The sequence below is a fragment of the Astyanax mexicanus genome, chromosome 5, assembly GCF_023375975.1.
Source record: "Astyanax mexicanus isolate ESR-SI-001 chromosome 5, AstMex3_surface, whole genome shotgun sequence".
Classification (NCBI taxonomy): Eukaryota; Metazoa; Chordata; class Actinopteri; order Characiformes; family Acestrorhamphidae; genus Astyanax; species Astyanax mexicanus.
In genome coordinates, this window is record NC_064412.1 from 50,394,445 (window position 1) to 50,411,186 (window position 16,742).

Consider the following 16,742-nt stretch of genomic DNA (forward strand, 5'->3'; position numbering starts at 1 on the left):
TATAAAAATACTAGAATTTATTCATGTATATAATAAAGGCTTTCAGTAGTGTAGAATTGGCATATGAAGTAATCAGTGTACAACAAAAATTGCATGATTATTTTTATATTTGCATAAAAAAAAAATTGATCAGATGTTCTGGACAAAATGCCAGATCTTAATGTGCAAACCATTTGGCGGTTATTAGAGGTGTGCCAAAAAATCGATTCACATAAGAATCTTGATTCTCATTTACTACGATTCAGAATCGATTTAAAATGTCCCAAAATCGATTCTGAGGGGCGGGTTTTAGACTGATTTTGGGCTGGGTATTTTTGTTGGACCTGGCAACCCTGGGGATAGCGCTTGTCCTTTCAAACGGAGATCTTCCAGACACACACAGAGCGTAGGTGTTTGAGAATCACCGGTAAGATGGCAGAACAAGCACTATATTACATTAGATTAACGTGTAGTTTCAATGTTTTATGGCAGAATGCTTCATAACAAGCATAAAAAAGATCGCTAGTAGTTAGTTTCAGTAACTGTTAGCTAGCTAACTAGCTAACTTTCCAGTTCCACCTTAAATAACGCTACAGGTGGCAGCGGGCTGCAGCATTTAAGGCGGAACGGAAAAATACAATAAGCTAATCAGAGCTAATTTCAGCTCCTCATCACAGAGGAATTAAGGAATGGACCATATGAATTAATTTCTCCACCTCCTGCCCCCTTTCTGAAGAAATACAACGACCTTAAATTAACTAGTTAATCAGCAGCTGCTCCTGAACTTTAGCGCTCCACTGCTATCATCACATCAGCCCAGCAGCGTCACCTACACACCACCGCTAGTAGCCTGGTAATAAAGCAGTGTTATTTATTATTTATTTATTGTTCATTAACGTCATTGTGATATCCCAGTGATTCCTCTGTCACTGAGGACCCACATTCCTGCACATTTTATTGTTTTTGTAACACATTACCTGCTCCAGGACCAGTGTATATTATGGAGGGTTTTTTTTCAATAAGATTCATAAGCCAGAAGCAGAAATTTTTATAATTCAAATCGTTTTGAATCAAAAATCGATTTTGAATCGAATCGTGGCCCCCAAAATCGGAATCGAATCGAATCGTGAGATAGTAAACGATTCCCACCCCTAGCGGTTATTATTTTGGACACTCTCACAGTCTATGCTAGCAGCACATTAGTATTAAGTCTGACTTTAAACGTAATGCACAATGAAGCATCATACCCCCCAGTAATACACTGCACTGGCTTTTGTCTCAATCAGCTCCTTTACCCCAGTGCAAACATATTTGATTGTGATTATAAGGGATGTGCTAGCTTTTTAAACGCTGAAAGCAAGCTACATAACCGGGATTTGAACCAGCGATTTCCCAATTATAGTGGTAGTGCTTTAGCCCACTTTCTGATTTCCTAATTAGATTTTGAGACCTTACTCTTATCTAAGAAATATGAATATGTAAGTAGTTTACATTACAACATGAATACATAAATAACAACAGCAATTGTTTAATAAATTGACTTTCAATGCAATAAAACATTTATTAATAAAAAGTTTTCTGACCATGGAGCACTGCCCTGCACATTTCCATCCAATGTGTGCCATCAAAGTCTGAGAAATTACCCACAATCCCTTCTTTTAGTCTGACAGAGAGAACACATGCCAGTATTTTTTATAGCAAGCTACAGGGCTGTGATTGAGAAAAGTGTAGTAAGTAAATACAGCTCTTTCTTGTTCTGCCTTGGGTCAGAGAGTTTATTGTAAAAGTAATAGGGTGAGCTCTGTGATCAGACTAAGATCTCCTGCACCTCCAGCAGCTCATTCAGTCATTCGTGTTCTGCGTGAGTGATGTTTATATAGCTTGTCCTCAGAGCACTGTGTGTAGAATTAAGAGAGCTAATCCACACTGTTTCATTCATGTGCACTCACTGAAAATGACAGATGATGAACAGCATCTTTTTAAACACATTTCTGCAATTCCAGGTTGCATTTTATGAGGAAATAGGTGCGAGCTTTCTCCCGATTATTATCCTACACCTTTCTTATTCCGTAGTAACGAGCAGCGATCAGAATCTCTGCGTCACTGGCCGGTGTAGAGAGCAGTGGTGTAAAGCGCTTTTAACTCGTAGGTTTTATAGGGCACGTGGCCACCTGTTATCCACTGTGTGGGAATTAGTTTGTTATGCAATGTGGAGGGAGGCTGTGCCCGTGTGAGTGGATTTCCTGAGCCAGGGCCTTGTTGCTGGGTGGAGCGTTGAGAAACAGCAGGAGGGAGGCCCTGAGCAAGGACTTCCAGTCCAGGCCGTTACCAACTCTCGGACAACAAGGAACGTTTCCATCAGCTTTGGTAGTCTTGTTTTTTTTTTTTTTTGGGTGGCAAGACAAAGCACCTGTTGGTTCACCTGCCTGTGACTCATCTGCCTTTAAGAGCTTCACGCCCTTTTACTTTGAGTGTTCCTTCTGTTTCTGATTCTGTCTTGAATACACACTTAGGGCTGGATGATGTAGACAAAATTCATAACAATATATATATTTTTTTTAGTTTCGATCAATTAAGTAATATGTTGTTTATTATTTAAACATGCGCTGCAGTATGTATTTTGCTAATCATTCAATCATTGTATAGCCCTACAAACACGTCACATATGTATTAAACATTTTTTTTTTGTTTGTTAAAAAAAAAAAATAGATAATAAATAGTGCTGGGCGATAAAACGATATCGATAGTTATCGAGGAAACTATATATCGCGATAAGTCGGGGCGAGAAATTCGATAAACTAAATTTTCTATTTCCCGTTTAAGTAGCGTTGTGAAAAGGCGCAGCACGAGATCAGGCAGCACGCTGAACTGCTGCTCAGCCCAGTACAACCCCTCCCCTCCCCTCTCCACCATCCCCCTCCGCCCCACCCCCCGAGCCCCTCCACTCTGAACTCCTCACATAGCGGCTCCTTCTCTCCCATTTACTGGATAAACTTCATTTATACTATTCAGCGGCGCTACACTGGAAAACTCACCTTTTAAATATGAGGCATGCGTCTCCAAGATATTTAGAGAGGTGAGCTTGTTCAGATTTCTGAAGGCAGGTAAACGCTGCTCTGTTTGCTGCTAGTTAGATTAGCTTGTCTCCAGTTTAAAGTTAGCGATGTTTAGGTGTAAAAGGGATCTGTGCAATCTGTCATCATTAGCTAAGATGCTTTCACTGCTTTTTACATTCTAATAAACTAATGGGTAACGCACGTTAGCCGTGTTAATCCACGTTTCGTGTAAATTAAGGTTAACTTCAGCACGAGTGAGGGGTTAGTATATAAACACACAGAAAGGAAGCACTTTCCATCTTTTTTCCTAACTCTCACTGTTTCTGTTAGAAAACCCTGAGGGCAGCATTCTCCTCTGTCTTTGTGTTTTATAGTTTTTAACAGAGAGAGTCTGTTATGCTGGATATTTTACTAAATACAGAAGATTATATAATCTGTCTAGCTGTATTTGAACTGAGCTAAACATTGCTGTTACTGAACTGGAGTTTTAAATACACTTAAGTAATGTAAGTCTAGTCTACTGAAAGCCAGTAATGTTAGTATAAATCTGTACTGCAGTAGAAGTGGATCATTTCAGAAACTTGACTTTATTCCTCCCACCTCCATTATAGGCCACTTTTTTTTTAAAATATTTAAATGTTAGCTTAATTTAAATGAAAAAAAACTAAAGGCTCTTATTTAAAAAAAACATAAGCAGTAAATTATCTAAAATTACAACAAATAGAAAATAGAAAAACAGTAAAACATATGTAATACATACTTTTTATATGACCAAAATTAAACTAGACTGAAATCTGACTAAAACTAATAATATCCGATAGACTAAAATGTAACTAAAACTATTATACATTTTAGTGAAAAGACTAAGACTGTATCAAAATCACCTGTCAAAATGAACACTGTGATATACTCTTGTATTTTGCTTTATGTAGTTGCCTGCATTCAGGGAGGGGAATGATCTTTTGATTAAATATAATTTTATAAAAATAAATAAAGTGTTATTGCAATTTAAATTAAACAGACATATAATGTAAAGGGTCTTACATATTTTTTAGTTTATATATTTGTCCCCTTTTTAAAATTAATTTAAAAGCTGTACCCACCTGGCAAGATGTTAACATCCTAGTGTCTGTCCACAAGGCTCTGAGCCTGCTAGTGATTTTGTCCATAACTCCCTTATTCTGTCACTTCTGAGTAAAAATAGAAACCTTTAAGTGTAACAGAAAGTGATTTGATTTATATCGTGATACATATCGATATCGGCTGATATGAAAAACTATATCGTAATAAGATTTTTTTCCATATCGCCCAGCCCTAATAATAAATAATAGACGCCAGTGCACATATGCACTGCAAAAACTCAGTTGTGCTAAAAATGAATTGTGGAATAGCTATTGTATCTGCCAGTGATGACTGACATTTTGTAATGTATTGAAATTGGCACTTTACATACCTAAATTATTAAGGATAACAAAGAATTAGTTTATCAAACACAAGTTTAAAATATCAGTCAAATCTAGGGTTGCACTTAACGATTTTAGTGAATTTATAGCAGCATTTTCTCTAGAGCTGGGAAATATGACAAAGCAAATTTTATATCATAGTTTAGAAGTGTTTATATAGATAGATTATCATATGAAAAATGTAAGCACACTTCATGCTGTGCTCTTAAAATGACTAATTTTGGTACCCAACCTCACTTACTCACTTACACCTTACTGTGTTGTCATGATGCTGTCTTAACTAAACACTCTTAAGAGACGATACAGAACATTACAGAAACCCTGCATTATGAAACTCCACAGCTCTGATACTTATCCACAGTTTCTCTGCTTCCTGTCCACTTCCATCCTCCTCCACAAGTAATTTTTAGTGAGGGAAGCTATAGTTCACGTCTTTGTTGAAAGTGGACAGACGCTTCTAAACAAATGTTAAAAATGTAATGTCTGTATAAAACTCGCTTTTCCCCAAACAAAATTTACTTTACTCTCCACAGTTTTATAGTATGACTGTTGGTCTGAGTATAGACATCTGTGTTCTGATCTCAACAAGATTAACTGTTCTGCCTTAATGCTCATTTATTGGGAATGACTCTCAGTTTTTCAACGAATCTCTGAATTAAATTCTGCTTTTTGTTTTATTTTCCTTCCCATCAATATTATAGTAAGTAATGCATAATGAAACCAGGCTGTGATTGGACTGTAGTGAGGGGACTGTTTTAAACTTAATTGTGTGGAGGATAAAAATCATAGATAAAGGCTGCTTGTTTGGAGAAGACCCAACACACTAAAATGCAACGAATCCCAAAAACGCAGTGTTTGAATACAGTAATAGTAAGTGGCAAATGGCTAAAGCATTTGCGAAAATACACAAAAAAGAGTGATGCACTATATTTTGCACTCGATCCACAATTTGGGGAAAAAAGTTCTTGTGTGTGGAAACAAACCAGCGATAATGAGCTTCTCCCCCAAAGAAGTCCAGAATTGGAACTGGGTGTGCAGTCGTTTATTCAGCATAAGTGTAAAAAAATAAAATAAAAACTAAACTTGACGTGCGTATGAGAGTGTCTTTAGTCTGGAGCCTTCTATTGGAGCTTGTGATTGTAAAACATTGTGCTAGAGAAGGTGTTTTCGGTCCGGTCCCAGACGAACTCTGAAGCGGTTCGCTTGTGGTGAGAACTTGATTCGGTCTCGATCCGACTCAGCTATTAAATATACTCCTACACCTGTGGTGTACATTACATATTGACAGAGCTTGGGTCAGTGTTGTTTAAGCACTGATTATATATTTTATATGCATATTAAAGCTTATTTTCAATGTGGGAAGTAAATGTATCACAATATAAGATATTGATGTATTGCACGGCTTTAATTAGAGTCTATGCTAACAATAGGTTTTACTGTAGTTGAATCACCACTTTCCATGTGATGTATCACGATGCATCCACATGTTTTAAAAGCAAAGCTATTATTTTAATTGCTTTTACCTGCCAGAAGGAAGCAGATTGATTTTACAGTTAAATGACCTCATCACTAAAGCATTACTGGAAGAGGAAGCGCAGCATGCAGTGTGACTGCTGTTCTCTTCCTCATGCCTCTACCTCTGGAATTTAGCAGTTGCTGAGTGTTTGGATTATCAAAGGTGACTTGGTGTTGTGTATCGTAGCCTGTCTGAGGCCTTGTTGCCCCTTTGGGTATTTTAAGATCTCCCAGTCGGGGTGGCCATCACCTGCACTTAACCACCAGATTATCCCACACCAGGCTTAACAGGGCCTGCTTCTGCCAAGACTGGCTTACATTCTATTCTGATTTCCAGGGCCAGCCCCATTCAGAAGCCGGTGCACAGATTACAGCACAACTCCTACTGTTCAAGCAGGGATGCCTGTGTCTTTCGGTCTGCCTGTGGTTCTTTAAGATTTTTTTATTTCATACACTGTTCATACACAAAATGCTGGGGTCGTTGTGTGCAGAAGGAGTGGTGGAGGTCCTGGTAAGAATTGTTGTGCATGAGTTTTCTTATGTGCTGCTGAATATGAATCTGATTAGCTGTATGTAGGTCTGCGCTTTCTTATTATTGTTCTTTTTTTATAGTCAATTAGTCTAAGGGCTTTTTTATTTTTTTTGTTGTGCATTTAATTTAATAAGAAAGTTAACTTACTGATTTAACAACAGACTGAACCAAGCAGAACTAATGCCATTATTAATAGGTCTAAGCAATTTTAAGGTACATAGTGACTTTCTTTTAGCTAGGGGAGATGTTACTGTAGGCGTTATAAATGTTGGTAATTTAATAAAAAACTATGGGTTAACCCTAGTGTTGATCTTTTTTTTAGTTCACAGATAATGTACAAAAATGTAGTGTTAATATTTTACTGAAACACTTGTTATGATAACATTTTTTGTTTGAAACTACTAAGAGATATTTTTAGAGAACTAAAGTTGTATTTGTACAAGCAACAGATCTCATTGTGCTATCTTAGATTTGCCAGATCACCATTGGCTGCATAGAATCCTCAGTAGCATTTGAACATTAGGGATGCTCTAAAGTTGAAAAAGCTGTTGTTGCATAAATATGACTTCTCTTATGTTTTATGTCTCATGTGACAGTTCCTGATTAAGCTCTGAGAGCAAGGCTTTAGTTCTTTAAGACATAGATTGTATATTTACTAGGGTTTTGATATGAAGGGCCCTGATGAACATTGCTTGTAATTAGGGGAATGTGTGAATCACAGGGCATCTCACGATACAATGTTTTTGCAATACTTTGCCCACGATAACAATGATATCACAATACTGTGACTCTGTGTAACTCTACATTTTCAACAATAATTCACACCATCTTTATTTACTTTTATTAACAAAATACTAAGCAAATACCAGGAATTATGGATTTATTGGTGCCGGTTTCACAGAACTCAACAACAAATATTCTTCACCGCAGGTTTACCCAATTCATTTGATTAGCACCACCACATAGAGTAATGAAGCCACAACTTTAGTAAGTCCAATTAGGGGTGAATCTCAAGGAGTTTAGGGTGCCTGTGTTTTATTTAACAATTTGACAAGTATCTGATATGTCGGTAAACCATATGGTACGATATAAAGATTAAAGATTGAATTCTAAAGAATTGATGGATTATTTAAATTAAGATCAATTTGCATGCTCATCGACATGTTTTTGTAATTGTAATGTTGATCAAGTCAGTGAGTCGCCCCAGTCCTACGTTTATGATGTGTTTTGCTGCTATTATAGTTATTATATCTTGCTGCTTTATTTGTAAGCGCAGTTCTCACTTACAGGCTAGGCTATTCTTGGCTTTTTATGTTGTCTGTCCTTAGAAGTGGGGTTCAAACTCTAGCTTTTCTTTCTACTAATCTTATGGATTGGCGAGCATCTAGAATTCCTCTGTTACCACAATCTTTACGTGACCCTGTTTTTTTGGGGTGCCTCCAGTTTAAATCATATGGCTTGGCCTGGGGTTTTGGGCTTTGTGTGACTGTGCCGGGCTGATTTGTAGCAGTTACTCTTCTCAGTTGGCGGCCTGTGTGCACTCGCCCCACCCTGCTGATAGCATAGCTGGCGAGTGGTAGGCCCCGTGTTTGCAGTCAAGCTATAAATCAGCCTTGCAGAGGCTTCAGATGGGTAGTGGGGTCGGGTAGCTTCAGTTCAAGGAGACCATATGCTCGCAAGGGTAGGAAAGCAGTGTACAGACAGTTCAGAAGAGGCCAGGGTTTAAAAAAAATACAAAATATAGTTTGGTCATATTTATCATACACTCAGAATCTGTAGACGTAAATCAGAAGTTAGTGGTGTAGTTTATTTAAAGCGTCCAAATGAAACATTCCTAGTGATAAAACTCAGCCAAAGCTCTTAAAAGTATCACTGTAACACTGTGTATTTAGTGTTTTGTGAAGTGTGCTGTGGGTGGGCTCAGGAACGAACACTCTGTTTTCTCATTTTTCTTTTTTTTTTGCAGTAAACAAATTGGCAAAAGTATTGGGACAACTGCTCATTCAATGTTTCTTCTGAAATGAGTTAAAAAAATAGAGGTGTAAGAAAATGTTCATAAAACAAAAGTATGTGTTTTATTTTTGCATTACTGTTTTGATTTCAGTGTTGATTTTTAATTAGTAGTTTACATGTAAAGGTCAGTGTCAGAAATGTTGTGTTCAAACCCTGCCTGCTAGATATTTGTGTTGTACTCTGATGTTCGCTCCCATTGTTATAATTTAATTAAAAATATTTTTTTTGTTCAAATTTTATAAAAATGAATACACGTTTATTTTTTGTCATGCCATCTATTTGTACTTCCTACTAATGAGGTTTCTGATTCAATGCATGTTTAACTGCACATTGACAGCTAAACATTTAGGGCCCTGGACCAATGTAGCAGGACATTTTAATAGTTTGACTATATTAACCTAAAAATTACAAACATCTATAATAGGAAACTTTCACACAGACTGGATGTTATTTTCAGGAGATTCTATAATACTCATGTCTTCAATTGAGATATAAATATTAACAGAAAATCAATGTAGATACTATAACGTTATTTTAATGGAGTGGACAGATCCTAATCAATGTTCCAACAGTGCAGAGATTAACACTGTCATTATTTCACCACATGATTCAAATGTAATTTATTTGAGTTTAATGGGCACACTGCTACAATGCTGCTACTGCACTGTATTTGGGATTCCTCTCTTACACTCTGCAAGTCCCATCCACACTGAAATCTCATTGGTCAACTAAGCATGAGAAGAGGTCAATCAGTATTGCTCACTTGCTTACTCACTCTCTCTATCACACATTAACAATGTATCGACAATGTAATTCTGTGTTGACAAATTGTTATAGTCAGCGTTGTTGATTACGACTAATTGTTGCAGACCTAGTGTATTTTTGCAATATATTGTGATATATTAAATGGTAACCCCTGTATTGTGATGCATATCATGTTGCCAGGCTCCTGCCTATACGCAGCACTATACGCTGTAGGTGGTTTAATGAAGTGGCTCCTCAGTATACCTGTGAGCTTTCAAACAACCAACATCAATCAGCAACTCCACCATGTTCATAACATTAACCACACTCCTTTCTTCCAGCTCTGGAGTCATTACTACATTATGCATTAATTCATTTATATTTATTCACATTTCTAAAATAATGCATCAAATTGTGCTCTTAGAGTCTTACTGCACCCTTATTTGTGACTAGTTAATGATATTACCTGTCTTTTTAGATTGCAAAAGTGGTACCATTCAGAAGCTTCTGTGCTTTTTCAGTGGAACAGCTTAGTTTAACTCATTTTTGTTACATAATAAACACAATCAGATGGGAATCGATTGTGTAGAAAGTGAAACATACCCATTTAAGAGGATCTTGGAGATTTAAGACGGAAGCATTGGCTCATTAATGTGTGAATGGCAGGATATTTTAAGGTCAACTGGTGCTGTATTGCTATTATTCAGTTTCTAAATATTTTCCAGATATCACAGTATTTTATACTATTTGAGTTTGTTATTTCAGTAAATCAATCCATATTTCTGGAATACTACCAGTTTATGGTTAACAAAAAGGGGTAAAACACATCAGAGTTTTTTTTTTTTTTTTTTTTTTTTTTTGATATGTTTTGTTCTGTTCTTTTTTAAATGTCCCAACAGAAAATGTTAAAGGCCATATTAGCGCTGTCTGTGTTCTTTTATTTTAAAAAGCAACAATATAAATATATACATTTTGTATCTATAATTAATTTTGTATCCTCTAATTTCTCTTACTCTACCTACCTTCTCCCAGGGTGATGCTCGTAGCCACATGGTGTCGGACCGCCTGGGCCTGGGCCACAACCTGGACCTGTCGGACACCATGGTCCAGCAGAAGCTAGACGAGATAAAAGATCAGATCAAACGGGAGATTCGCAAGGAGCTGAAGATTAAGGAAGGTGCAGAGAACCTGCGGAAAGTTACCACAGATAAGAAGAGCCTGGCGTATGTGGACAATATGCTGAAGAAGTCCAGTAAGAAGGTGGAGGAGCTGCACCAGGAGCTTCAGGAGCTGAATGCCCACATAGTTGTGAAGGACCCAGATGAGCTTTTAGGTACAGCTTGCTCTTTTACTCTGTTTTTCAGTATAAGTCCTTGCGTTTATGACTAGTCATTTCATGAATTTTTTTTTTTTTTTTTTTTTTTTTTTTTTTTTTACACAAACATTTTTACTTAAAGCCACCAAACCCTACCACAGTGGAGTTGAGTGGCAGCCTGAGTTGTTGAGGCAGTCACTACCTGAAAAACACATAAAATGAGTTACAAATAAACAAATAGGTCATGTTAAAATAATTATTAATTCAAACGAACAAAAAGACTGTGTTAAAATGAGCATCGCTAATACAAATAATGTGACAATGAAGACTGTCAAAATAAGTAATTGATTTGGTCCGTTACTGAAAACACCACTAGTGTTGAATTAGATGAAGGCAGTGTGTGAGTGCATGTGGGGGAGATGTTCATTAGGATGGGCGGAAAATGTGAATGTGCTTCAGCAGTGTGTATCTAGTGTTTGGTCTGATTACACCCCCTTTTGTTTTTATTTTTGGAGAATCCTGCCTCCCTCACATCACTTAATGAAGCTGTGTAAGGGGGTCCACCTTTGGGATTTACGTTAAGGATCGTTAAGGTTGTAAAATCTTCAGCATAACTTGGTCAAACTGTTCTGAAAGTTTTCCTCATACTTAGTGCAGAATCTGTTTATTGATAAAAATCAGCATGACAGGAAGAAGGTCAACATGGCGCTAATAATTTATATGTTATTAGTGTAAATAGTTGTATGTGTATGACTAATTGCCAGGTCAGTCAACCGTAGAGCATCAAGTGGCAACGTTAGGGAGGAAAACTGTACTCCTGACAGATAATAAAAGAACTGCACATTAAAGATGCGTAGATATGGATGGACTTCAAATTACCAGACCAGGCTAAAAAAAAATAATAATAATAGATGAGACACTTGAAGAAAAACAATTGATGTCATTATGACAATAGGGTAATACCCAAATAAATACAACTGTAATTGTTAATGTTAACAATAATCTATACAATATTATGGGACAGATGATTTTCAGGGGATTTTTAGGACAGCTAACGAAAAGCTCTGGGACAGTTCTGGGATAACTGTGAAAAAAGTTACATGCATATTACATGCAGTTTCTTGCATACACACCACCAAACACTGTTTAGCAGAGGCCCTTCTGAGACAGTGGAGTTAAGCTTATTCGTGACTGTGTGTGTTTGAATGCAGGGTGGGAGCAGGATTAAAGAGATGGAGAAATTAGGTTAGGAAGTGTCTCTCAGGTTCAGCCTCTTACTGGTGCCTTTGTCAAGTAAAAGACTTTCCTGTGTAGGCCAGTCACAGCCAATGGTGTTAAATCCAGCTTTAGAAAGTCGAAATCCTCCCCAGGTTGCAGCCTGACCTGCACTTTGGCAGCCAAGGGTGGGGAAATTTTTAGTTATTAGTTACCAATTACCCAACCCACACATTAGAACCCCCCCTATCACTAGTAATGCCCCAAGACACCAGGGGGGCGAAGACTAACACATGCTTCCTCCGATACATGTGAATCCAGCCACCTCTTCTTTTCGAGCTGCTGCTGATGCAGCATTGCCGAGCAGCCAGCGCGCTTGGAGGAAAGCGCAGCGACTCGGTTCTGATACATCAGCTCACAGACGCCCTGTGCTGGTCGACATCACCCTAGGAGTGATGTGGGGAGAGAGCGCCATGTACCCACCCGGAGGAAGCAGGGCCAATTTTGCTCCCCCTGAGTGCCGGCAGCTTGATGGCAAAGCTGCATGAGCGGGGGTTCGAACCTGCGACTTCCCGCTCATAGTGGCAGCGCTCACTATGAGCCAAGTTCATGGCCGGGCGCCGAGTGTTCCAGCGGTCTAAAGCGCTGCCACTATGAGCAGGAGGTCGCCGGTTCGAACCCCCGCTCATGCAGCTTTGCCATCAAGCTGCCGGCATTAGAGGGAGCAAAATTGGCCCTGCTCCCTCTGGGTGGGTAGATGGCGCTCTTTCCCCACATCACTCCTATGGTGATGTCTGCAGCACAGGGCGTCTGTGAGCTGATGTACCAGAGCCGAGCCGTTGTGCTTTCCTCCAAGCGCGCTGGCTGCTCGGCAATGCTGCATCGGCTGCAGCTCGAAAAGAAGCGGTATAGAATAGAATAGAATAGTATAGAATTTGGGTATATATAAAAAAAAAAAATTAATAAAAAATTATAGTTCATGGCCGTCACATTAAATATTTAGTGTGAACTGTCTAAAAAATTGTTTTAATTCATAATAAACTAAATTAAATGTAATTGAGTTGAACTGAAGGTTGAGAAATGTGTGTTACCTCTCAGTTTTATTACTTTTGTGATTGTAAAGCCAATTAATTCCAATTATTCATCATTTTTATATTGCGGCGTAGTTTTTTTTTTTTTTCTTTTCTCCAGATATTGTTTAATGTTCCAACTCAAGCATATTAGTTTGAACTCCAGGTCTGGTTTTGTTTGCATTTAGAAGTCTTCTGTTTTGAAGGTGCAGCATTATCCTGGATTGCGTAATAACCTGTTTACTTACCAAACTACATTGTAGTATGCAAATTAGCCTTAGTCTTTATTACATATGACTATGATTTGTGCTATGATTTTGTTGCCTTTTATTACTCTTCGTGTTCAAACTTGACACACTACGATCTACCATAATCTAGGGGTGTTCCATGTTGTGTGATACATAATATCTTCACAATTTTTTTTACTATACAAAAATTCCATATTGTGATAATAGCAGCAGTCTGACTTGAAAGTGGTCTGTTTATATAATATGTATGTTTGCTGTTTATAGAGTCTAGATTACTAACTTCAGAGTCTCTTAATCTCCTTTATCTGTAGAGCCTGAGACTCCTGAGCCCATAAACCCTGTTCACTCATGAAACAGACATTTCTGGCATACCATGGTCCGTTCATAAATGGTTTCATTTTCTTTTACCTCTTCATGCTCTAGAGAGTACAGGAAGGAAGTTTACAGTGTTTAGATTTTTGAGATGGTTCTTAGAGATAACTGCAGTATGTCACAGAAAGTAAGCACACCCCTCACAATATTGCACTTTAATCCAATGTAAAGTAGTCGGTGTACAGTTTGTATAACAGTGTAAATTTGCTCTATCCTCAAAATGACTCAACACACAAACATTAAAGTTGCTGGAAGCAAAAGTGAGTAAACTTTTAAGTGAAAATGGCTAACTTGTGCCCAAAGTGTAAATATTTTGTGTGGCCACCATTATTTTCCAACACTGCCTTGGGCATGCAGCTCACTAAAGCCTTATGCTTAATAGGGTTTAGGTCTGGAGACATGCTTGGCCAGTCCAGCACCTTTACCCTCAGTTTCTTTTCAAAGCAGTGGTCATCTTGGAGGTTTGTTTGGGGTCATTATTTTTATCTGTATATTGGTGTTGGTACTTGTTGGCCTCAGTGGTTCCCTCAACAAACTATAGCTCGCCATAGCCCTTATGCAGCCCCAAACCATGACACTCCCACCACCATGCTTTACCTGTAGGCAAGACACACTTGTCTTTGTACTCCTCGCATGGTTTCCACCACATGCTTGACATAATCTGAACCAAATGAGTTTATCTTTGTTCCAACAGACCACAGGACATAGTTCTAGTAATTCATCGTCTGCTTGTCTAGTTTGTAGGGCTGGACCCGAATATTCGGGTATTCGGATATTCGTTCGTTGAGTAGGTATTCGGTTTTTAATTTTGGTATTCGGATATTCGTTTTTTTTCTCCTTTCCAGAGTTCCACCTCACTCTAACCACTTCTGTTCTCGCGGGTCCCGTCAGAATATCTTGCGCGCGGGACAGAACTGAACTGTTATTGGCTGGAGCGGGAGCTTAATCCAGACGATGCGGGAGCAAATTAATAAATAGTTAAGAAAACTGTAATAATTGTAAAAAAAAAAACCTAAAGAAAACTCTCAACGCGCAGGATGGACCGACACACACACGCACACACCGATGGTGTTTGGACTGGGGTAAGGAACGGGACCACACTATTCAGCGCTGCTGTTTTAATAAATATATAAGTAAATTTGAAGCATTAAATGTAGTTTATTTAATTTATATTAGGAACGTGGGGCGGGAGCGGCAGAAATGTGTATGTGGCGGGCGGGCGCGGGATTAAAAGAAGCAATTTTTTTGCGGCGCGGTAACGAGACAGAAACGCGGGAGCGTGGAAGAGTGGGTTTAAAAATCAGTCTCGCGCAGACCTCTATTATACATGATAAAAAAAATGCAGGCTCTTCGAAACTGATTTATATAATAAAACGTAAGGGGTAATGTGGCAACAGTAGGGGCTAAATCGGTTACAAAAGCCTGGCCTACAAAAATGATGTCTGAACGAATTTCCTCTTATCTAATATAATTTAAAATGGTTTAAAAATATAAAATAATTTCTAAGCAAACGAAATATTTAATATTGAGCTTATAGCCCAAGTGCAAAAATACAAAATCAGTAATACGGCTATGCCCTGCACAATGCTTAAACCGAAATAGACCAAGTACAATAACGTCATTAACAATGACTTTCCTCTACTCTAATATAATTTAACATGGTTTAAAAATATAAAATAATTTCTAAACAAACGAAATATTTAATATTGAGCTTATAGCCCAAGTGCAAAAATACAAAATCAGTAATATGCCCTGCACAATCCTTTAACCGAAATAGACCAAGTACAGTTTACAATGACTGTCCTCTAATATAATCAACAATGTTTAAGAATATAAAATACTTCCTGAACAAACTTTTTTTTGTTTGTTTTTTTAAGCAAATAACCTAAGTGTGAAAACACAAACAGCAATTTACTGGGCTGGCTTGCGCAGCGGAGAAACCGTGCAGCAGCAGCCTCCTAGCCTGCTTACGCAGCGGATAAGCCGCGGTGTAGGGCAGCAGAAATTCCGGGATGAAAACACAAAGAAATCTGGGCTAAAAACACAGAAAAAAATATGGGGTGAAAACACAAAAATCCGGGATAAAAACACCAAAAATCCGGGGTGAATATGTCTCCTCGGTCAGAGAAAATTGAACATTTTTCAGTGGATTAAAGGGGCCGTTATTTGCTTTTTTTTTTTTTTTTTTTTTTTACCTCTTTTTTAAAAAACGAATATTCGAATATTCGCTTCGAATCAGTGCCGAATATCCGGAGCTCAAAAAACGCTATTCGGGCCAGCCCTACTAGTTTGTGTGTTTTTTTGTGGATTATATTTTGAAGAGGCTACCTTCTGGGGCATATGATGCTGAGCATGTTCGCTTCTTTAGTTGAACATGGCGAGGCTGTTCTGGGTGGAACCTGTCCATTTTTATGCAGAACAATGATTTTTTTTAGATTCTCAGAGAGTTCTTTGCCATAAGGTGCCATGTTAAACTTCCAGTGACTAGTATGAGAGTGAGAGCGAGAAAACCAAATTTAACACACCTGTTCCCTTTTTTAAACAATAGACTAAATACTGAGTCATCTTACACTGGGATGGAAAGTGGCTAATGGGGCACAACTTGACGATTTTCACTTAGGAGTGGACTCACTTTTGTTGCCAGTTGCATCTTCGGTATTGTCACACAAAAAGATACAATACAGGGTTCATACGGTCATGAAAAACCTGGAAAAGTCATGGAATTTAAAAATAGCAATTTCCAGGCCTGGATAAGTTTTGGACAAATAAAAATACCCAGAAATTTTTGGAAAAATTATGGAAATTTGGTCTACAAATCTTTGTGTTTTACGTTTTTTGATAGAGAAAATATATTTTGAGCTAACAAATACATCAGCTCAGAGGCAATTCATTAATTTAGCCTTAATGGAACTCTTAGGATCTGACACACATTTTATCATTAAAGATTGTGTCAACGTTTTATCTGATTCATTTTAGATCTACTATAATCAATTTTAATTAAAGTTTTAGTTTAGCATTTCTGCCCTGATGTTTTAAAAATCGTGTGGTCATGAAAATTTGCCTTGAAGGCATGGAAACGTCATAATGGATAATAAAGGAATAATGGAAGTTTATTGGTTAAAAAGTGTATGACCCTGTATGAATATTTACAAAACTGTGTGGTCAGTTTGTGTTCCAGACATGCTACAAGTCGCAGGTTACAATGAATATGACTTAATAG

The 16,742-nt window shown here is 37.8% G+C and overlaps 1 protein-coding gene across 1 annotated transcript in view; it reads left to right on the top strand.

The window, feature by feature from the left end:
- The window catches only part of pkn2b (protein kinase N2b), a 50,368-nt gene that overhangs the window by 6,411 nt on the left and 27,215 nt on the right, over window positions 1–16,742 (top strand). The window contains exon 2 of the mRNA XM_007238941.4: window positions 10,335–10,635. Within this exon, the coding sequence (XP_007239003.3) occupies window positions 10,335–10,635 (301 nt within the window). The remainder of the gene's footprint in view (window positions 1–10,334; window positions 10,636–16,742) is intronic.